Genomic DNA, 23,990 nt, shown 5'->3' on the forward strand with positions numbered 1-23,990 from the left:
CATCTTCAGGTGCTAAAAATGCTTATAAAAATGGGGAAAGAATGAGAATAATTATAAAGAACACACGGATTTGTCATCTCCTGACAGCCAGGGAGAGTTTTCTTTTCTAGCTTAAAAGAGTAAACGGCCAGGTAAAGTTCAAAGGTCGACTTTTTTATTGTTGTTCCGACGGTTCTCGTTTCCCTTTACATTCCATTTTAGCTTCCGCCTTCCCAGACCCCTCACTCTTTCCTTCAGACCTCATTTCTTCAAGGTTTCAGAGTCGTGCTCCTTCTGGTAAAGGGAAGCCTCAGTTTTTTCAAATTTTCTCCGTAGCTACCAAGGCTCCCTGCCGGCTGTCAAGGTCAAAGCCCACGGCCCCTCCAGCCCCACCAGCAGCCACTGCAGGAAGCACCTGCTGGCGGCGTGGGGCGGGGCGCCGCCCACGTACACCTGGGGACGGGGTGGCGCCCCCCCACCCCCACCCCCGACGGCCTCGCCAGGCGTGGGGGAGGGGAGCTTACTCTTTCTCTCTCCCCCGCCCCCAGGCGGTGACTCATCGCCGGAGACCTGCGGCTGAGGTGTGCAGCCCGGGGCAGGGCCCGGGAGGCGGGGCCGCCAGGTCCCGCAGGTCTGCTCCGCCCCGCCGCGCGCTCAGAGTGAGCAGTTCCTCGGGGAGCTCGCACCGTCGGTGCGGTGCGGGTATAGCTCTCCGCCGTCCTCCCGACGCTGACCCGCGCAACCCACGCCCGTCCGCCGGCTCTCAGCGCCCCGCTTCCTCCGCACGCCCTCCCGCGAGACCCCAGCCCGCCTGGCGCCTCTGTCGCACAGTATGGCGCTCCCCCAGGTTCTCGCGTTCGGGCTCCTGCTCGCGGCGACCACCGCGGCGGTGGCCGCAGCTCAGAAAGGTAAGGAGCAGAGTTGTGGGCTGCGGCCGGGTGGGGACGTCCCACGGCATCCGAGACGGAGATGGTGGGGAAGGGGCGGCCGGCCGCGCTTTCCCGTCTGGAGCGGATGGCGCGGGGCTGCAGCAACCCAGGCCCTCTGCGCTCTGCAGGCGGTGGGAAGGCTCCCGCTCGCACGGCGAGGAGGAAACCTCCTCACTATGCTGCTTTGCACCGCTCTCTAGGGAAATGGCCCGGAGCAGGGGCGGGGAGTCAGTGAACGAAGTGGCCTCGTTCGGTAACTCCTTGGCTTCGGAGTGGGCCAGGAGGGCTTGGGGAGGCGCGGCGGCCGCGCCACGTCTGGGCGCGCCCACCTACTCCCGCGGAGGCGCGCGCTTGGAGTCCTAGTGTGGGGGAACCAGCCGCAGCCGGGAGGGGAGTCGGTGGCAAAGATGGCCCGGCCCCTCCTCCCCCGGGCACCTGAGGCTGGCCCCGGATGTGGGTCTCGGGCGGGGGCAGGTGGCTGCGGGGAGGCCGTTGGGCCCGCTGCGCATCTGCGCGTGTAGCAAGTCGTCCTGGGCCTCGACTACCTGGGGTGTGAGAGTGGGTGTTTCCACTTCTTTAAGGATCGTGTAGGTAATGCCAAGTTTATTGTAGGAACCCAGAAATACCGGTAATTGTAAAGAGTAAAAAGAAAAACTCACAATCTGACCGCTTCAAGAGAATCTCCTAATAACTGACTATACTTTTTAGACATTGCTTTAAACGTTGCTGTAAACCGAAACACAGTTTTATATCTTGGTGTGTGTGTGTGTGTGTGTTTACTCCCACATAACATCCAGATTTTCCTTTTCTTTTAATCTTGGAAACCACAATTTAAGTGGTGAAGGAACAGTCTCTGGTGTGGAAGGTCACGCCATTATCCGAACATTGGACATATGGTTTGATTACATTTTTCTTAGTTTGTTATAAACATCTTGGCTGCCATCTCTTGATGGTAAGATGGTGGCCAGAAGTAAAGTGGCAGTTGGCGGAAGCTTTCTGGAAAGGTCTTTAGACCTTCACCAACAGGGCCTGGGCTTAATTCATTACACTTTCAAACTATGCAGTTTAATTAACCCATGTTTTTCTAGCTCCAGTCTAAGGCTAAGTACTTAATCTTAAATTGTTTTAAAGTGATGATAGTTGCTATAGAGTATGTTCAGAAAGTCTGTACATGATTGGTCTGTTCTAAATTTCCACATCCCTTGGGCATGAAAATGGGCTTTGGAGCAGGTATAGTAGAGTGCTGCATAAGACTTTAACTCTTGGAGCACAGCCACTATCTCCTTTTGTGATCCCAATATGGAGTTTAGTGCTGGACCGATTATATAGGTGGTTCATATCAATTATAATTTAAACAGGGAATAATTAAAGCCAACTTGAGATGAAGGATCAATATAAAAATTCTTTGGTTTGTCACAGTAATTTTTGTTAATGATTGTATTCTCTTAGCTAGACAAATAAACGGAATTAGAGGGGCTTGCCAATTTGAAATTAAAATGAGGTTTTGAGATAGTGAAAGATAATGACTATTAAACTGGCACTAATACCCAGGATAAGCTGCTTAATATCACCTTCAAAATTGGGAACTTAGAATTCAGTTTAGTTAGGAAGCCCACAAACAAAAGTGACCCCTAAATTCACCGAAAGTATAATTTTTCTAAGATATAAAGTTGTCCAAGGGCTGAATATATTCCCACTAAGTTTAAATCTTCAAAGTTCAGATTTTAAGAAAATGGGCTGGGAGGAGGGAGGAAATGTGAGTTACTTACAGATCCTAGAATTGCAATTGTTGATTTTCGGGAAATGAGTCAGTAGCTGACAAGCAAGGGTTTATCTAACAGAACAGGAGGAGGGAAGGATCTGAGACTGAGAGTATCATCATGGAGATAAGGCTGAATATGATGTTTGGAGGGCTGTATTCTTGGTTTAAAAAAATCAAAATGGGAATGCACGCAAATTAGACTATGTGTCTGTATAATATATACAAACTATTCACCATGATATCAGCCACTCAAATTACAGCTGAAAAATAAAACATTCAGGACCATTTTTTAAGGCTTTGTGGCCCTATAACTTAAGCATTATTATTAGAACATAATTTAGCTGGGACACTAGAGTTCATAGTTGGATCCACATTTTAAAGTGGGATTTTGTTTTTTAATTTATCTAGGATGTGTCTGTGAAAACTACAAACTGACCACAAACTGCTCTTTGAACACACATGGTCAGTGCGAGTGTACTTCAATTGGTGCACAAAATTCTGTCATTTGCTCAAAACGTGAGTAGAATATCCTCATTGCCTTTAAACTGTATTTTGGTTTAGCCTTCCTTAATTGATGTGTCTTGAGTTGGGAAGTGTTGTGTTTGGTTTTTTTTTTTTTTTTTTTGGTTCAAATTTGAATCATGTTATTTTGTCAAAATTATCTCCTGTAGCTGAACCATCTGAAAACTTAGAAAGTGAATATGGAACCATGTAAGTCTGCAATAATCTTTGGCTCTGGGAGTTTGGAGTTAAATTAAAATGTTTTTCCTTATGCATAAAACTGCAGTTACTTTTCAGTATGACATGAAGCTTTCTTTTCAGTGGCAACCAAATGTCTGGTGATGAAAGCAGAAATGACTGGCACAAAGTCTGGGAGAAGAGCGAGACCTGAGGGGGCTTTCCAAAATAATGATGGGCTCTATGATCCCGACTGTGATGAGAAGGGGCTCTTTAAAGCCAAGCAGTGCAATGGCACCACCACATGCTGGTGTGTAAACACTGCTGGGGTCAGAAGAACTGATAAGGACACGGAAATATCCTGCTCCGAACGCGTGAGGACCTAGTGAGTTGAGCTGTCAAATGTTCCTTGTTTTCATGCTTTTCAGATTCGTTTAATGACATTTATCTTTGAGTATGTAATGTGATTTGGTGGTTTAGAATTCAAAAGGTAGAAAAGGGTATACAGTGAAAAGCTTCCATTTTTTTTTCTCAAACCCCCCCGCCCCCCGCAGCTACCCAGTTTACTTCCACAGAACCGATGTCACCAGCTTATTATATAACTTTCCAGAGATGCTTTTATGAATTCACTAGCAATATATTTTTGTTATTTTAAGAATTGTTTCTTATAGTAGCCTACTAAACAAGGATTTTCCTCTTACATTTTTCTTAACACTGTTCAGATTTTAAAGTTGGATTAGTGTTAAATGTATATGAAAAATTTAAGCTGTTTATGTATTTGCCTATTTATTGCGTTTTAAAACGAGGTGTGGTTGTCTCGGGCTCATGCAATAAAAAGGAGTGGAAGCATACTCAAGCTAGCTTAAGGAAAAACATTTTTATTTAAAAAGTGACTAGAGCTGGAAAGTTATCAAGACCAAGGTAGGCACTCTCTCCTTTGGTGTTCTGAAGCCTCATGGTCACTTTTCTCTTTTTCACTCGGTGCCTTTTTGTCTGTTCCCTTGAACATGACCCAGCATGAGCAGCTAAGCCTTGGCTTTATGTGACCTTGAGTATAGTGGCCCAGCGCCAGAGGTTGACCTGTTGGAAGGGTGTTCTCTCCTGGATGAGTGCTTTATGAGCAACGTGTGAAGGCCAAGGAAGAAATTAAGGGCATACCTATTGCATAAACCCTTTTCTGTTAATTATACTGTAATTTCACTTGGGAATTTTCCTATTAATCAATAAATACTGTCTTTTTACTTTACAGCTGGATCATCATTGAACTAAAACACAAAACAAGAGAAACACCTTATGATATTAAAAGTTTACAGACGTACGTACTATTAAGTGCATTCTATTTGCACAGTTAATACTCAGATCTTTGTTCTACACCATTAGAAAAAGGAAAACAAGTCTTAATGCTTTTTCATATTTATGAAAAATAAGATAATATAAGTAATATTTTAACCTTATTTTGGAAATAGAGTTGCAAGAATAATGCAGATTCCTATAGGAGTCTTCACTCAGATTCACCAGTCACCAATGAACATTTTGCCCCACTTTCTTTTTAAATGTGTATGTGTGTGTGTGCTTTTTATATCTATCTAAACACGTATAGATGTTTTTTTTCTGGAACCATTTGAGAGCAAGTTGTAGATATCATGCCCCTTTACCCCTAAATACTTTAATATATCTTTTCCTAGGAACAAAAGGCACTCTTTTAGTTTCTTTCTCTTTCTTGTAATCTCTACCTGCAATGAGGGAATCAAACTCACAACCTCAAGAGAGTCGCATGCTCTGTTGACTGAGCCAGTCAGGTGCCCCGAAAGGCATTTTTTTCTATAACCACTCTACAGTTACCAAATTCAGGAAATTTAATGTTACACCAAATTGTGCCACTTTTCCCAGTGTTGATCTTTATGGCAGTTGTTTCCCCCTTTGACCCAGAATGCAATCTGAGATCATGCATTGCATTTAGTTGTGATTCTTCAGTCCTTTTTGATATGGAACACTGTCTTGGCCTTCGTTGGTCCTTCATTACATTGATATTTGTGAAGAGTATAGGCAAATTAGTTCATAGAATGTCCCTCAGATTAGGATTTGTCTGTGCAAGCTAAACATTTTTGACAGAAAAACTGCATAAGTGATCTTATGTCCTTTTCAGTACTTCACATTAGGAAGCACCTGATGTCTTGTCCCTTTATTAGCAATGTTAACTGTAGTTAAGGGGATATATATATATTAGGTTTGTAAGGTAGAGTTACTGTTTACTTCTTTGTAATTAATAAATATATGGGCAGATACTTGGGTACTGTGTAAATATCCCATTTCTTATCAAACTAGAACTCAATTATTTTAGCATCAATGGATGATTCTAGCCTGAATCAATTATTAGTAGTTGCAAAATGGCATAAAATTTTTAAAACAAGTTTGGTTAATGACAGTTCTAGAGCTTGAGCTACCTGCTTAGTTAAAAAGTAATGCTTCTTAATGTTGTGTAGTACACTTTTTTTAAAACACAGGTTTTTAATTATTTACAGTGCACTTAAGGAGGTAATCACAACTCGTTATCAACTAGATCCAAAATATATCACAAACATTCTGGTAAGATTTTTGTTTTTTTTTAAATGAGCTTTTGCAGAAAGTTGGTGGGATAGTATGGTTTGGGTATGAATTTTGATAGTGGTTAAACTGCACTTGAATACCAGTTTAATCCCTGGACGCTTAATTCAAATTTCCTGTTCTTTTCCTTTCATAGCCTTTGAAAACCTCAAGTTTACCCTTAAGGAAAATGTAGTATCTCTAATTTCCGTCATGCATGCCAGTCATTTTAGCCTGGGAAACCTCTCTCAATGATTGCTTTTGGTACATTAGGATGCCACCTAGCTCCCATCTTCTTTGGTTTAAGGAGCTAATTCTTAACCAGGTTACCCCTTCCTTGATTCTTTGAACTCTGGTTGAAAAATACTTGAATAGTGTAATGGAACTTTTTCAAGGCAGAAAAGTGATGTCATTTTTAAGGACAGGAAGGAATATAGTTTTTTGCTCCTTAAAAGCAGAATGTGGTAAATGCATACTGCATTTTGGATTGTATTTCTTTAGTATTTTATTTTAAAAGTAGTTCTAACCAAATAAGGTGCTTTATTTTTTTATTTTGTTTTTATTTAAAGTCTACTTATTTATCCTGGGGGGGAGAGAGAGAGAGAGAGAGGTCAAGTAGCGGAAGGACAGAGAGAGAGGGAGAGGCAGAGAATCCCAAGCAGGCTCCATACTGTCGGCACAGAGCCCAGTGCAGGGCTTGAACCCATAACCTGTGAGACCATGACTGAGTGGAAATCAAGAGTCAGAAACCTTTTTTTTTTTTAATTTTTTTTTAAATGTTTATTTTTGAGAGAGATGAGACAGAATGCAAGTGGGTTGGGGCAGAGAGAGAGGGAGACACAGAATCCAAAGCAGGCTTCAGGCTCTGAGCTGTCAGCACCAGAGCCCGACGCGGGGCACGAACTCACGAGCTGTGAGATCATGACCTGAGCTGAAGTCAGATGCTCAGCCGACTGAGCCACCCAGGCACCCCCAAGAGTCAGAAACTTAACTGACTGAGCCATCCGGGTGCCCCTTTGCTTCTTTTTTTAAAGTAAGCTCTGTGCCCAATGTGAGGCTTGAACTCATGACCCTAAGATCAAGAGTCACATGCTCTATTGACTGAGCCAGCCAGGTACCACCCAACTAAGATACTTTAAGATCTTGTTTGAAATCTTTTGGGCAGAAGAAAATTCTCTTTTAGAAAGAAAATATGCATCATAATTATTTTTAGTTGTGTAGCTATCTTACTTCCCTTGGATAGATTTTAAAACTTCCAAAGAGTTTTACATTATTAGTTATAAATTCAGTTACCCGCTAATGGAAAGGAACACTGACACATTTAGATTATAGAAAATACCTAAATATTCTGATTATTGAACAGTAATATTTTTACATGATTTTGGTTGTGTTGGTATTAATTTGTATTTTTCATATTTTCCCCCAGTATGAGAATGATCTTATCACTATTGATCTGGTGCAAAATTCATCTCAGAAAACTCAGAATGATGTGGACATAGCTGATGTGGCTTATTATTTTGAAAAAGATGTGAGTATAATCTTCCTCATTTAATTCCTGTGTTTAGAAGTGCAATGCTAGGGGCACCTGGGTGGCTTAGTCGGCTGAGCATCCGACTTTGGCTCAGGTCATGATCTCGCAGTTCGCGAGTTCGAGCCCCACATCAGGCTCTGTGCTGACAGCTCAGAGCCTGGAGCCTGCTTCAGATTCTGTGTCTCCCTCTCTCTATGTTCCTCCCCTGCTCACACCCTGTCTCTCTGTCAAGAATAAATAAAGAGGGGCGCCTGGGTGGCTCAGTCGGTTGAGCGTCCGACTTCGGCTCAGGTCACGATCTCACAGTCTGTGAGTTCGAGCCCCGTGTCGGGCTCTGTGCTGACAGCTCAGAGCCTGGAGCCTGCTTCAGATTCTGTTTCCCTCTCTCTCTGCCCCTCCCCACCTCATGCTCTGTCTCTCTCTGTCTCAGAAATAAACATTAAAAAAAAAAAAAAATTAAAAAAAAAGAATAAAGAAAAAAATTTAAAAAACTGCTTTATAAATGCAATGTTGTATGTCATGCTTCAATGGATTCAGGATCTTTCATCATCTTTTTTTTTCTTTTTTAAGTTTATTTATTTATTTTGGAGAGCACGCAAGCTGGGGAGGGGCAGAGAGAGAATCTTAAAGCAGGCTCCACTCTCAGCACAGAGACCGACACAGGGCTCAATCTTACAAACTGGAGCTCAGGGCCTGAGCTAAAATCAAGTCAGACACTTAACTGACTGAGCCACCCACCCAGGCGCCCCTTCTTTCGTTATCTTTTTCTTCACTTACATGTCAACCACATCTCTGTTCTCCACATGATTTCTCGTGCTGCAATTAATAACATCCTCATCCCTGCCTTGCACCTTCTGCAAACACCTTTCTGACCTGTTTGTTGTGTATGAGAGAATATCTTCTCTCATAATTCTTACCTGTTGTATCCTTGGTAGTTACTTAGTTTATGTGGATAGCCTCTTCTCCATTATAATGTCCATGAACAAGAGGTGATATAAGAAGTGCTATGTAACTAGTGTGATTAAAATAGTTTTTTTCGACTTTAATGTGTTATCAAAAAAAATAAATTAACATAGTGAGCTATGTTTTTTTATTAAAAATTTTTTTAATTTTTTTTTTTAACGTTTATTTATTTTTGAGACAGAGAGAGACACAGCATGAATGGGGGAGGGGCAGAGAGAGAGGGAGACACAGAATTGGAAGCTGGCTCCAGGCTCTGAGCCATCAGCCCAGAGCCCGACGCGGGGCTCGAACTCGCGGACCGCGAGATCGTGACCTGAGCTGAAGTCGGACGCTCAACCGACTGAGCCACCCAGGCGCCCCTAAAAAATATTTTTTAATGTTTATTTATTTTTGAGAGAGAGACAGAGCGTGAGCATGGGAGGAGCAGAGAGAGAGGGAGACACAGAATCCGAAGCAGGCTCCAGACTCTGAGCTCTCGGCACAGAGTCCGACTAGGGGCTCGAACTCACAAACTGTGAGATCATGACCTGAGCCGAAGACAGACTCTTAACCTACTGAGCCACCCAGGCACCCCTACACCAAGCCATCTTCTGATGAAACCTGGGATTTGCTTCAAAGTAATCTGGCCCAGGGGGAGGGGGAAGGGAGGAAGGAGAGAAGGAAGAATGGATTAAGTAAGGTTGGCCATTTGTTTATATTGTTGACTCCAGGTGATAGGTACATGGGATTTCGTTATGTTGTTCTTTCTACTTTCATGTGTGTTTGAAAATTTGCCACAATAAAAAGTTTTTCTGAAGTTTCAGCGTACGCGATTGTTCCCGCTAAAACCAAAAAGACCCTTGACAGCAGTTCTTTCCATGTATAATTGGCATCTAATTCTATGTGGCCATGGTAGGTTTTCTTAAATATTTTAAATTGCTTTTCTCCTTCTAAATATAGGTTAAAGACGAATCCTTGTTCCATTCCAATAAAATGGATCTGAGAGTAAACGGGGAGCAATTGGATCTGGATCCCGGGCGAACTGCAATTTACTATGTTGATGAAAAACCACCTGAATTTTCAATGCAGGGTCTGCAAGCTGGTATTATTGCTGTCATTGTAGTTGTGACACTTGCAATTATTGCTGGAATCGTTGTGCTGGTGAGTGTAGAACAAGTCCACTTTCTTTTTTTCTTTTTTTATTTATTTTATTTTAGAGAGAGAGTGTGCAGGAGTAGGGAAGAGAGAGAGGGGGCAGAAAGAGAGAATCCTGAGCAGGCTTTGCACTGTCAGTGAAGAGCCCAGTGCAGGCCTTGATCCCATGACCCTGGATGATGACCTGAGCCAAAATCAAGAGTCAGAGGCTCAACCAACTGAGCCACCCAGCCATTTGAAGGCATATTTTTTCAAGAAAAGGTGACAACGTGAGAGAACTATCTCCATATTTTAGAACATATTAATGAAGCAAAATCTTCAGTTTTTATAATGCTCTATAGTGAATGAATCTCTTGCATCTGGCCCTTTTTTATAAAGCGGTCACTTTATGAAGTAAGAAAGGATACTAATCTGAGAAAAGCTCATAGCTGAGCACCGCACAGGTCAGTTACGTTGCCATCAAGCAGCAAATGTCCTTTAGTTCTCTTGCTGCAAACAGTCCAACAGCCCTGCCAGCATCAGTGCAAAATACCTGAACTCCCAAACCGTTCGATGAAATGAAACAACAGAACACCAATTATTAAAGTTAGCATGGAAAGGGTTAAAAGTGGTAAATATGAGGAACGATTCTAAACAAAAGATTAGCAAATTTAATTTAGCAGTGCCTCAGCAGAAGAAGGTACCACCTGGACAGGATTTATTCTAGAAATACAAGGATGCTCAGCATTAAGAAATCTTAACAACATAGCATAATTCAGAAATAGATTTGAGGGTATGTGAAAACTTAAATTTTCAGTTAAGTGGAATCATCATACTTGGCTATCCATCTGGACGAAAACAAAAGTTGAATTTCTATTTCACCCTCCCAGGGCAGGCTATATTGCCCAACTCTGGGAATGGTACATTATGGAGCAGGGTGCCCATGTTCAAACAAATTCCCGATGGATTATAGTAACAAATGTTGAAAAATAGAACAAGCCTCAAAATTAATTTAGGAAATGTTTGTACAACCTTGTGGTAAAGGAAACCAAGCAAGGCAAGAAATCTAGAGTCCATGAATGAAAAGTTACATATTTGACTAAGTTGAAATTAAACATTTTTTATGGCAAAGATATGATAAAGTGAAAAATAGCAATGATATGCTGGGGGGAAATATCCATGATGCATAAAACAAAAAAGATAGTTATGCATAATATATGAATTCTTAGAGGAGAAAATTAAATCAAGAATAGCAAACGGCACGGATAGATGATTCACAGAAGAAATCCAGATGGGAAATAAACACATGAGAGAATCCTAGAAATCAAATTGTCCTATAGAAATGAAAGCACAGGTACGTAGGAAGGACAGTATAGGTTATGTATTGCACTGTTGCTCGTAAGGGTGAATCTGGAAACAATTTGAGTGCACCCCTGTAGGAAAATGGATGAGGAGATTGTGGAATATCTATGTTACGGAATAAAGCTGTTAAAAAGAATGAGTGCAATTTATAGCTTTTGCTCATCGGAAGGTTCCTATGATGTTGATATAGGCTGTGCAAAGAGGGAAATGATACTGTATGATCCCATTTTTTTAGACTGCCCCCTTTCCCAAAACTCGTATGTATGGTTTTGTGTATGTTTGTATTAGGATGGAGCAAAATGTGGAAGAATACATAACAGGCCGTTAGATTTTATTATTAAAGATTGTTTGTTGTTTTCTCAGTGCGTTTTTTTGTTTTTGTTTTTGTTTTTGTTTTTTGGTTTGTTTAACTGGTTGTTGTAGGCTTTTTGTTGTTACTGTTCCAGAAGATTTTGGTGGGGGCTGGGCTCAAAGTTTTTTTTTTTTTTAATTGAAGTATAATAAACAGTGTTATATTAGTTTCTGGTATATAAAATGATGATGCAACAATTCTGTATATTAGGGGCACCTGAGTGGCTCAGTCAGTTAAGTGTCTGACTTCGGCTTGGATCATGATCTCACAGTTTGTGAGTTCAAGCCATGCATAGGGCTCTGCACTGACAGCATAGAGCCTACTTGGGATTCTCTGTCTCCCTCTTTCTCTTTGCCCCTTCTCTGCTCGTGCGCACATAGTATATTGTCCTTCTCTCAAAAATAAATAAACATTTTTTAAAAACCTCTTTAATTCTGTATATTACTTAGGTCTCGTCATGGTAAGTATAGGCTTTTTTTTTTTTAGTTTAGTAGGGAAATTTTAATTTAAGAAATAATATCTGTAGATTTTAAAATTAAATTTGTTCAGATAGGAATAATGTTCATTAAAAACATTTTATGTGTCAATTTTTCTTCCATTCAGGTTATCTCCAGAAAGAACAGAATGGCAAAGTATGAGAAGGCTGAGGTAAATGGATTACTTAATAAAAAGGCCCCTTTTTAAATCTCTTACTCCTGATAATCACTATACCTACCTAGACACTGATAGGACTCCATTATACTGGAGCCCCTTCATAGTATAATCCTTAAGGTCTTAGGGACAGTCTTTCAATGTTTCCTTAAATTCTCCTTCATGAGTTCCATGGCAGACCAGCTAATATTGAATTCTGCCTCAACGCATAGTGGGATAGGAAACCTGCAATTTTTGTTTGACAAAGTGTCAACTTTTAATGGAATCTTTCAGAGGCGTACTCTGTGGATTCACATTACAGAAACTTAATGTGGCTGATGACCTGAGTTATTGTTTTTATTCCAGTGAAATAATTATTAAAAAAGAGCTTAATACATGTCCTAATGAGTCTCATCCATGCTAACTAGTCACCTACATTAGTGTGAAGACAAAGTGTGAGATTGTTAGCGTGTCAGTTGCTTGGAGTTGGATGTGAACCACACTTGTTCCTGAACTCTGTCAATAACATTTTCAGTATACCCACTGATTTTTATATATTTATGCATTTATTTGTAATTCTGTATGTGCATTTTACTAATCTTCTACCAAGAAACACAGAAATATAAAAGAGTATTGAAAAAAAATTGAATAGAACTAGAAAGTTGTAGCTTTTTTTTTTCCTAAACCATAGTTGATCATCTGGCTTACCTGGTTTGGTGACCACAGGTCTGGGGGACAGACTCTCCCTGAACTGAAGCATAACAAAGTTGGAATGACAATGTAGTGTTGTGGTCAAGAGCAATATAGATGTGGGTTTGATTACTTGTTAGCTGGGCAAGTTATTTAACTTCTTTAAGCCTCCATGTTTCCTTATCTGTAAAATGAGGATATACGTACAGACCCATTGTAGGATTAAACACGGTAGTCTGTATACAGTGTTGGTCCACTGCTTGGCACACAGCAGAATGTTTGCCAGTGGTCGTAATTTCCATTCATCTTGTCTCAGTTCTGCTTGTAACTAATTGTGTGATCTGTGACAAGTCAATTCTGAGCTTCAGTTTCCTCATCTGTAAAAAGAAAATATATTGTTTCTTACTGGATGTAAAAATGGCATCCATTTAATAAAGACCTTATCCATTCTTAAAGATCTAACTCACCTGCTACTTCCCTATCACTTTGGGAATAGTAGTTTAGGTCGTGCATTCAGTGCATGCTTCCTTGTAGTACATTTTTTCTTTTTCCAAATGGGGCTCATAAACGTGGAGAGAATCATCTTGCTTTCCTCTTTTTTTTTTTTTTTTGTAACTATTTTAAGGATGAACAAAAGACTGGAAAATTATTTAAATTTGTTTCCTCTTTTTTTCCTCTATTTCAGATAAAGGAGATGGGTGAGATGCATAGGGAACTCAATGCATAATGACTATAATTTGAAGAGTAACTACAAGAAGGGAAGTTAGCAAACATTACAAATGTACAAACATGGGACAAAGAGATCTTTGAGGACTATTGTTTTGTTAGTTAACATCTGTTTGTAATAGTGAAATCTGTACTCAATATATAAGAAGCTTCAAATTGACTTTACCAATCTTAAAATTTGACCACAAGTGTCTTATATATGCAGATCTGATACAAAACTCAGAACTTGGACTGCAGAGTTAAAATTGTTTCTGCCTAACATTGAAGTGTGTACCTTAAATATGCTTCCACAGTAGAGATTTAATGACTACTGTCTCATCCATTTGTGATTGAACGCTGCCTTTCTGTTTACTTTGAGTCTGTACATACAAACTTTTTTTTTTTACAAACTGAAATAAAACATTTTAAAACTAAATTTCCTAACTTTGTTTGAATCATACAGAATCAAATTTCATAGTATACAAATAAGATAACAGGTTAAGAAATGCTCAGAATGCTAACTGCAAATTGGAGTTTTATAGGAGTATTTATAATTATGTGTATTCAGTATAAAGTGTATAATCTCTATGTAACTTCTACACAGAAAAATCAAACAGTTTTATTCTGAATGAATCTAAGTTTCTGTTTTAAACAAATTGGCATTTTGACAAACACACCTTAGGGCAGAATTGGTGGATAATGTCGTGAACCATGAATGCTATGGTTGGTTGAGTTAAAGCACCAGACATTCAACATCTTACGTGACAAATAATTACAGTAAGACACATTTTGTGTGAGTTAAGGGTATCCTGAAATTTTGCTTTTGATAGGAAATTTTTAAAAACACTATGGAGAGAACAGCATTAAAGAAAATGTAAAAGCTAGATTGAACATTTACCAACGATTTTTATCCCTTCTGTAGTAGGCAGACTTCTAGGATGGCCCCCAAGATTACTTATCCCTGATGTACATGCCCAAATAATCTTCTCCCCTAGAGTGTGGGCGGGGCCTGTGAATATGATGCGCAGTCACTCCCAAGATTAAGTTACATTTTATGGCAAAGGTGAGGGGATTTTAGATGTAGATGTGATTGAGATCCTGAAAGCTTGACTGTATTGAAAGAGAGATTACAAAAGAGTGCCTGAAGGTAAGAGACAAGAAGTAGAAACTATAGATGAGCTCTCCCATTAGCCAGGCTGAGAGGAGGGCCTCAGTCCCACAACCACAAGAACTGAATTCTGCCAACAATCACTGAGCTTGGAAGAGGACCCCAGCTCCAGATGAGATCACAGCCCTGGCCAACATTACCACAGTCTTGAGACTGAGAAAAGGACCCACTTATGTGATGCCTAAACTCCTGACCCGTGGAAACTGATAATGTGTTTATTGTCTTAAAATGCTAAATTTGTGGTAATGCATTATGCAGCAATAGAAATTGATACAGCGAGTAGCAAGAAGGGAATAGATAATAAGGAGCAGCCATTACCCCCAGGCCTGAGACAGAGCACCCAAAGAAGAGAATCTCTACTTCGCCTAAGCCCCACTCCCCGGGCTGAGATCTGGACCCTGTGGGAGAGGGCAGTGCAGCTCACTGAAGAGCAGGGAAGTTGCTATGATGCTACCCTGGAGGGACTTACTGAAAATCTGCCCCATGGAACTTGCTGGAAATAATGCCCTCTAGGACAGGAGTCCTCAAACTACAGCCTGCAGCCTGGCCTACCACCTGTTTTTATATAGCCTGGGAAATAAGAATGGCTTCTGCATTTTTAAAGGATTGAATATTTCCTAGTATGTGAAAGTTACATTATAAAAATGTCAGTGTCTGTAAATAAAGTTCTATTGGAGCACAGCTACGTTCATTTATTGTGTGTGGCTGTTTTGTACTACGGCAGAAGAGTAGCGTTGGACCCACTGGCTGGCAAAGCCTAAAATATTCATTCTGGCCCTTAACAAAGTTTGCTGAACCCCTGCTTTAGGGTGCTGGGGAAAAACTGTTCATAGGAATATGTCCTATTAGACACCAAAGCACTCCGTAAAGCTGTCTCCCCCCCCCCCCCCCCCCCCGCGAAAGAGCACAAGCAGTAGAGAGGGAGAGAATTTTAAGCAGGCTCCATGCCCAGCTCGGAGACAGGGCTCAATCTCACAATCATGAGATCATGACCTGAGCCAAAATCAAGAGTCCAACGCTTAACCGACTGAGCCACCCATGTGCCCTTAAAGCTGCTTTTTGTCATTTGGGTGTGGGAGCAGGTGCTCAGGGAAGCTGAGGAGCTGGAGAAGCCCTGGGCTCTGCAAACTGGGGAAACAGCAGGTGTTGCAAGGGGAACGCACTCTCCCTTTTTCTTGCACTGTGTGTCCTGCACCCTGTACTGACAAAGCTTCAGGTGCATTTTTACCCAGGAGGCAAAAGGGTGAATTTGCATGGAAGAGGCAGTAATTAAGGCACATTCTTCAATCCCATGCCTTCAAGTGTCTGTCCTCTTTTGAAGCTACACTTCTAAAGACAACACTGACTACTAATTGCCAATGGCCTTTTTTCCCCAGTGTTTAATCATGTGATTCCTCCACAGCTTATCACTATGACTGTCCCATTTCTTACCTCAGTATGTTGCTTACAGATTTTCTTCTTTGGCATAACTGGCATTAGTCTCCCCTGGTTGTTTTCATCTTCTACTGATTCTGAAGTACTGATCCAGGATTTAGCCTTAGTATTTTCTACTCCTGTGGATGTGATCTATTTAAAAACTGTGCCTTTTCTTCTGTTAATCTGCCTTCTGTCGATTTAATTCACACACTCCCAAGAACTGAACCTAACAGGGTAGAGGAAAGTTTCTCCTCAACAAATATAACAGTTAATAATAGATACAACATAATTTCACAACTCTTTTCTGTCATCCTGAAACATGGCCCCCAAGCCCTCTAAACATTCCCACTGACTTCCTTAAAAAGCTACCATTCCTTCTCTCTTTCATATCAAACTTCTAATTTTTTAAAATGTTTTAAAATTTTAATTTCAGTATAGTCAATGTACAACTTTATATTAGTTTCAGGTGTAAAATAATCCTATTACTCAGTGCTCACCACAATAAGTGTACTCTTTATTTTTAGGTTATCTCCATACCCAACATGGGGCTCAAACTCAGGACCCCGACATCAAAAGTTACCTGCTCCTCCAACTGAGCCAGCCAGGCACCCCACAAGTGTACTCTTAATCCCCGTCACCTATTTCATTCATCCCCCCACTCCCTCCCCTCTGGTAACCATCTGTTTGTGATCTAAAGTTAAGAGTCTGTTTTTTTGGTTTGTTTCTTTTTTTTCTGCTTTGATCATTTGTTTTGTTTCTGAAATTTCACACTTAAGTGAAATCATAGGGTATTTGTCTTTCTCTGATTGACTTATTTCACCTAGCATACTCTGGATCCATCCGTGTTGTTGCAAATGGCAAGATTTTATTCTTTTGTATTGCTAATATTCCATTGTGTGTGTGTGTGTGTGTGTGTGTGTGTGTGTATGCATACATATACATACCCACCACTTCTTTATCCATTCATCAGTTGATGGACACTTGGGCTGTTTCCATAATTTGGCTATTGTTGGTAATGTGATAAACATAAGGGTGTATACATCCTTTTGAATAGTGTTTTTGTATTTTGGGGGTAGTAGTGTGATTACTGGATTGTAGGGTAGTTCTATTTCTCCTATCCAAGTACTAACCAGGCCCAACCCTGCTTACCTTCTGAGATCAGACGAGATTGGGCATGTTCAGGGTGTATGGCCATAGACCGGGTACTTCTATTTCTAATTTTTTGAAAAACCATAACTGTCTTCCACAGTATTTGCACCAGTTTGCAGTCCCACCAACAGTGCTTATGGGTTCCTTTCTTCTTCACATCCTTGCTAACACTTGTTTCTTGTGTTTTTGATTTGAGCCATTCTGACAGGTGTGAGGTGATATCTCACTGTTTTGATTTGCATTTCCCTGATGATGAGTGATGTTGAACATCTTTTCCTCTGTCTGTTGGCCATCTGAATGTCTTCTTTGGAGAAATGTCTGTTCATGTCTTCTGCCCAATTTTAAATTGGATTCTTTGGGTTTTTTGGTGTTGAGTTATTTAAGTTGTTTACATATTTTGGATACTAACCTTTTATTGGATATCATTTGCATCTTCTCCTATTCAGTAGATTGTCTTTTAGTTTTGTTGGTAGTTTCCTTTGCTGTGCAGAAGCTTTTTAGTTTGATGTAGTCCTGATAGTTTATTTTTGCTTTTGTTTTCCTTGGCTGAGGAGACATATCTAGAAAAATGCTGTTACAGCCCATGTCAGAGAAATTACTGTCTATGCTCTCTTCTAGGATTTTTGTGGTTTCAGGTGTCACATTTAGGTCCTTAATCCATCTTGAGTTTATTTTGTGTATGGTGTAAGGTATTGGTCCAGTTTCATTCTTTTGCATCTCCAGTTTTCCCAACACCATTTATTGAAGAGACTTTTTCCCATTGCATATTCTTGCCTCTTTATCGAAGAGTGACCATACAATCATGGGTTCATTTCTGGACTTTCTATTCTGTTCCAATGATCAATGTGTATTTTGTGCAAATACCATACCGTTTTGATTACTATAGCTTTGTAGTATAACTTGAAATCTGGAATTGTGATACCTCCAGCTTTGTTTTTCTTTTTCAAGATTGCTTTGGCTATTCAGGGTCTTTTGTGGTTCTACACAAATTTCATGATTGTTTGTTCTAGTTCTGAAAAAAATGCTGTTGATATTTTGATAGGGATTGCATTAAATTTGTTAATTGCTTTGGGTAATAGTAGATTACTTGTATTTGTCTTCTTTCCAGATTTTTTCTTGTGGTTGATTTCTAGTTTCATTTTGTGGTTGATTTCTAGTGTTGTGGTTAGAAAAGATGCATGGTATGGCTTCAATCTTGAATTTGTTCAGGTTTGTTTTGTGGCCTAAAATGTGATCCATTCTAGAGAATGTTCCATGTGCACTTGAAAAGAATGTGTATTCTGCTGTTTTAGGATGGGGTGTTCTGAATATGTCTTGAAATCCATCTGTCCAATGTGTCATTCAAAGCCACTGTTTCCTTGTTGATTTTCTGTTTGGATGAGCTGTCTATTGATGTAAGTGGGGTGTTAAAGCCCCCACTATTATTGTATTACTATCAATTACTTTATGTTCATTATTAACTGCTTTCTGTATTTGGGTGCTTTCAAGTTGGGTGCATAAATGTGTATAATTTTTGTATCTTTTTGTTGGATTGTTCTGTTTATGATTATATAGTATTATTCTTTGTCTCTTGTTACAGTCTTTGTTTTACAGTCTATTTTGTCTGATATAAATATTGCTACCCTGGTTTTCTTTTCACTTCTGGTTGCATAACAAATGCTTCTCCATCCCTTCACTTTCAATGTACATGTGCCTTACGTCTGAAATGAGTTTTATAGGCAGCATATAGATAGGTCTTATTATTATTATTTTTAAATCTATTCTGTTGCCTTATGTCTTTTGATTGGAGCATTTAGTCCATTTACATTCAAAGTAATCATTGATTAAGTTTGGATTTATTGCCATTTTGTTTCTTGTTTTATGGTTGTTTTTGTAGTTCTTCTCTGTTCCTTTCTTCAGTTGCTCTCTTCTCATGATTAATTGGCTTTCTTTAGTGATATACTTGGATTCCTTTCTCTTTATTTTTTGCAGATCTATAACTGGGTTTTTGGTTTTTTACATTTTTTTAACACTTATTCATCTTTGAGAAACAGAGAGAGAGAGAGAGAGAGAGAGAGCATGAGTGGGGGAGAGGCAGAGAGAGAGGGAAACACATAATCTGAAGCAGGTTCCAGGCTCTGAGCTGTCAGCACAGAGCCGGACACAGGACTCAAACCTACAGACTGTGAGATTATGACCTGAGCTGAAGTCGGATGCCTAACCAACTGAGCCACCAAGGTACCCCTATAACTGGGTTTTTGATTGATTAGGTTTATATGTAACATCTTCTGCGTAGAGCAGTCTATATTAAGTTGATGGTAGCTTAAGTTTGAACCCATTCTTTACTCCTCTTCTCCCCACCTTTTGGGTATATGGTGTCATATTTTATATCCTTTTATGTTGTGAGATGGATATACTTATTTTTACTGCTTTTGTGCTCCCTACTTTTCTTACTTTTACTTATGGTCTTTCCACTCAAAGAGTCCCCTTTAATATTTCTTGTAGAGCTAGTTTAGTGGTCCTGAATTTCTTTAATTTTTCTTCCTCTGGAAAACTCTTTATCTCTCCTTCTATGTGAATGATAGCGCTGCTGAATACAGTATTCTTGCCTGCAGATTTTTTTTTTTTTTTTGAGAGAGAGAGATAGAGAAAGACAGCATGAGTCAGGGAGGGGCAGAGAGAGAGAGAGAGAGAGAGAGAGAGAGAGAGAATCCCAAGCAAGCCCAAGAATCCTCTGTCAGCACAGAGCCCGATGTGGGGCTGGAACTCACAAACCATGACATAATGACCCAAGACAAAATCAAGAGTAGGACACTTAATCGGCTGAGCCAGACAGGCACCCCTTGGCTGCAGAATTTTTTTTCTTTCAACACTTTGAATATATCATGCCACTCCTGGCCTGCAAAGTTTCTGCTGAAAACTCAGCTGACAGCGTTATGGGTCATGTATGTAACTGTTTTCTTTTCTCTTGCTGCTTTTTAACGATTATTTATTTTTGAGAGAGAGAGAGAGAATGAGTGGGGGGGGGCAGAGAGCGACTGGGACAGAGGATTCGAAGTGGGCTCTTTGTTGACAGCAGAGAGCCTAATGTGGGGCTCAAACCCACAAACTGTGAGATCATGACCTGAGCCAAAGTCAGACCAACCAAGGTGCCCCTGCTCTTGCTGCTTTTAAAATTCTCTGTTTATCATTAATTTTTGCTACTTTAATTACTATGTGTCTTAGTTTGGACCTCTTTGCGTTGATTTTGTTAGGGGTTCTCTGTGCCTCCTGGTTCTGGATTTCTGTTTCCTTCCCCAGTTTTGAGAAGTTTTCAGCTATTATTTCTTCAAGTAAGTTTTCTGCCCCATTTTCTTCCTTTTCTTCTGGGATCTCTATAATGCAAATGTTATTACACTTGATGGTGTCACTGAGTTCCTTAAGTGTATTCTCATATTGCTTAATTTTTTTTTTCTCTCACCTACTTAACTTGATTACTTTTCATTACTCTGTCCTCCAGGTCTCATTCTTCTGCTTCTTCTAGTTTATTATTTATTCTATTAGTGTATTTTTTACTTCATTTATTGTGTTCTTCATCTCTGATTTGTTCTTTTTATCTGTTAAGGATGTCATTGAAGTCCCTCTTAAATCCAGTGAGTATCTTTATGATCATTACTTTAAATTTTCTATCAGGCATTATTACTTGTTTTCATTTCACTTAGGTCTCTTGCTGTTACTTGGTACTGTTTTTTCATTTGGGATATATGCCTCTGTGTCCTCATTTTGTCTAACTCTTTGTGTCTGTTTTTTATCAAACTTTTTAAAAGATTTTATTTTTAAGTAATCTCTACACCAAATGTGGGGCTTGAACTCACAACTCCACAATCAAGAGTCACATGCCCTACTGACTGAGCCAGCCAGGTACCCCATCAAACTTCTTAAAAACAACAAGCACATCTTGCTTTCAGAATGAACTCTTCAATCCATAGAGCTTCTGTTCTCCACAGTAACTAACCAAAGAGCTTTCTCCAAAACCAATGACTTCTTTGGGTCCTTTGTCCACTTTTAAATTGGTTTATTTATCATCTTATTATTGAAATGTAAGATTTCTTTATATATTCTGGATACAAGTCCCTTTGGATATATGATCTGCAAATGTTTTCTCAGAAGAACATTCAGAAAACATGAAAAGGTGCTTAATATCGGTAGTCATTAGGGGAATGAAAATCTAAATCACAACCACAATAAGATACCATTTTTTTTTGAAGCAACAAAACGTTCTAAAGTTAGATTGTGGTGATGGTTATACAACTCCTGATAATATAACCATATGCTTTATTATTATTTTTTAAATAGGTTCCACACACAATGTGAGGCTTGAACTCATGATCCTGATATCAAGAGTCACATGCTCCAGGGGCACCTGGGTGGCTCAGTTGGTTGAGTGGTCAACTTCGGCTCAGGTCATGATCTCCAATTCATGGGTTTGAGCCCTGCAATAGCGAATTACATGGCTATACCATATTTTATATATACATTCATCAGTTGCTCCGAAGCAGTCACTACTTTTATTACCAAATAATATCGAGTTGCATGGCTATGCCATATTTATTCATTCATCAGACTGCTCTGAAGATGTCTCCCTCTCTCTGTGTCTCCCTCTCTCTCTCAATTGTTAAATTAACAATAATAATTTACTTTTAAGGTTAAAGCACCTTAACGTACACAATACTTTTCTATACTTGGTTGTTTTAAAATAGTAATTATTATTTCTTTAATGAGCCTCTTTGTTAGTACATATGCTTTTTTACCCAACACTTATTCTGACTGTAAAAAGAAAATAGTCATTATTGTGAATTTGGAAAATATATGAGAAAATTAAAAAAACATGTTGGGGTCATGATTTTTTGCACCCTATCAGTCATGTCATGTCTTCCAGTTATATTTGTGTGAAAGTTCTCTTGCCAGTTATTTTTAGAAATGCATAGTTTCCTATGTAGGACTGGAAAACATGAAATTTCTGTAAGATGCTACTATTTGACATAACTTTAGAAATTTATCATAAATATTGTTGGGGAGAAGGAAATTACTTCCTTTATTCTCAGAAGTTCTTCTGGTCGGATTAATAATTGACACAGATTAACAGAAGAAAAAAACAAAATTACATGGGCACAGAGGTTCAATAAAAAAACTGAGACCAAAGGAAATGACAAATGTATGCAGTGTTTATACATTTTAGACAAAGAAACATAAATCTGTGAGGAATTGACAGGACAAAGAAAACATGTTTGGGAGTTTCAATTAGTAAAGGAATTCTAACCAGAATTTGGGCTGGGGTAGTAAATTAGTAAAAACGACAAGATTTGTTTATATAGGCTTCTTCAGCCCTGAATTCCCACCTCTGGTGATACGGATGCTACTCTCAGTCTCCAGGTGATGTGGGGGGCACCTTTCACATGGGAGACTTATTTCCTGCATTCAGGGAGATAAAGGGTCAAGAGGCCCTTCTTGCATTGCTGCTTTTTCAGTAACTTCAATTTAAAGCAATCAACATTCCACTGTGGCATATCTTGGGGCAGACTGCACTGAGCTCCAACAACATTGAATCCATGCACATGACTTAAAAAAAAAAAAAGATGCTCTTGGGGCGCCTGGGTGGTTCAGTTGGTTAAGCGTCCAACTTTAACTTTGGCTCAGGTCATGATTTCAGGGTTCGTGAGTTTGAGCCCCACGTCGGGCTCCGTGCTGACAGCTCAGAGCCTGGAGCCTGCTTGAGATTCTGTGTCTCCTCTCCCTGCCCCTCCCATTTGCAGCCTCTCAAAAGTAAATAATAAACATTAAAAACAAGATTAAAAAAATAAATAAAAAGATGCTTTTAAGACAAACTCTTAGACAAATTCATTACAAGTGCATGTCAAAGTTTTATTTCAAGCTTGTGTTTAAACAGGTTAATTTAAAGAACCCACTTCTTGGGGCACCTGGCTGGCTCAGTGGGAAGAACATGCAACTCTTGATCTCGGGGTTGTGAGTCTGAGCTCGATCCTCTTCTCAAAGACATTTTGTAGGGGAATGTCTGGGTGGCTCAGTCGGTTAAACATTTAACTTTGGCTTAGGTCATGGTCTCTCAGTCAGTGGGTTCAAGCCCCACATCTGGCTCTCTTCTGTCAGCACAGGACCTGCTTCGGATCCTCTGTCCCCCTCTATCTCTGCCCCTCCCCTGGTGTATGCTCTCTCTCTCTCTCAAAAATAAATAAAGTTAAAAAAAAAAAAAGACATTTTGTAGGAAAAAAGCATGTTAGGATCATTGTTATTAGCCTGGATACAAAGCAAAGGATCATTAGGTTATCTTCTATGTTTTGTTAAAAGTCACTGTCCTCTGCCGAGGCTGATAGTCCTCTGGAGGAATTTTCTGGACTTTATGCCCATTATAGTCTCTCAGAAATGGTTTTAATGGGTGCCTGGGTGGCTCAGTCAGTTGAATGTTCAACTTCAGCTCAGGTCATGAGTTTACAGTTCATGAGTTAAAGCCCCACATAGGACTCTGTGCTGACAGTGCAGACTCTGCTTGGGATTCTCTCTGTCTCCCTCTCTCTCTCTCTACTCTACCTGAACTTTCTTTCTCTCAAAATAAATAAATACACTTAAAAAAGAAACAAAGAAATGGTAATAATGTCTCAAAAAGAATGGCTAAAGACATCAGACTACAAAATTCAGGTTTCAAACACATTATCTTTTTCAGAACTGCTGGTAGAACTCCCCCTGCCCAGGAGCAACCACCACGGTTATGGTGTTTAGAAGGCTCACGCTTTGGAGATCCATCTTGATTAGCATGGTGCTTCACCCCTAAACTGTACAAATATTCTGAAATGGGGCTTTAGCTCACAATCTAGAGTGGATTTTTTCCATTTTTATTTTTTTCAATTTTATTTTTTAAAATTTATATCCAAATTAGTTAGCATGTAGTGCAACAATGATTTCAGGAGTGGATTCCTTAGTGCCCCTTACCCATTTAGTCCATCCCC

At 39.8% G+C, this 23,990-nt stretch overlaps 1 protein-coding gene across 1 annotated transcript; it reads left to right on the forward strand.

The window, feature by feature from the left end:
* Window positions 1–597: 597 nt before the first annotated feature.
* Window positions 598–15,126, forward strand: EPCAM (epithelial cell adhesion molecule). The gene is made up of 9 exons (XM_047069400.1): window positions 598–887; window positions 3,079–3,186; window positions 3,493–3,733; window positions 4,598–4,663; window positions 5,871–5,934; window positions 7,358–7,459; window positions 9,365–9,565; window positions 11,856–11,900; window positions 13,258–15,126. The coding sequence occupies exons 1-9, from the start codon at window positions 812–814 to the stop codon at window positions 13,297–13,299; spliced, it is 945 nt and encodes a 314-aa protein (XP_046925356.1). The 5' UTR covers window positions 598–811; the 3' UTR covers window positions 13,300–15,126.
* The last annotated feature ends 8,864 nt before the right edge of the window (window positions 15,127–23,990 follow it).

The sequence above is a fragment of the Lynx rufus genome, unplaced genomic scaffold (genome assembly GCF_022079265.1).
Source record: "Lynx rufus isolate CCGP_SWC_20201006 ecotype Redwood Valley unplaced genomic scaffold, mLynRuf1.p SCAF_8, whole genome shotgun sequence".
Lineage (NCBI taxonomy): Eukaryota > Metazoa > Chordata > Mammalia > Carnivora > Felidae > Lynx > Lynx rufus.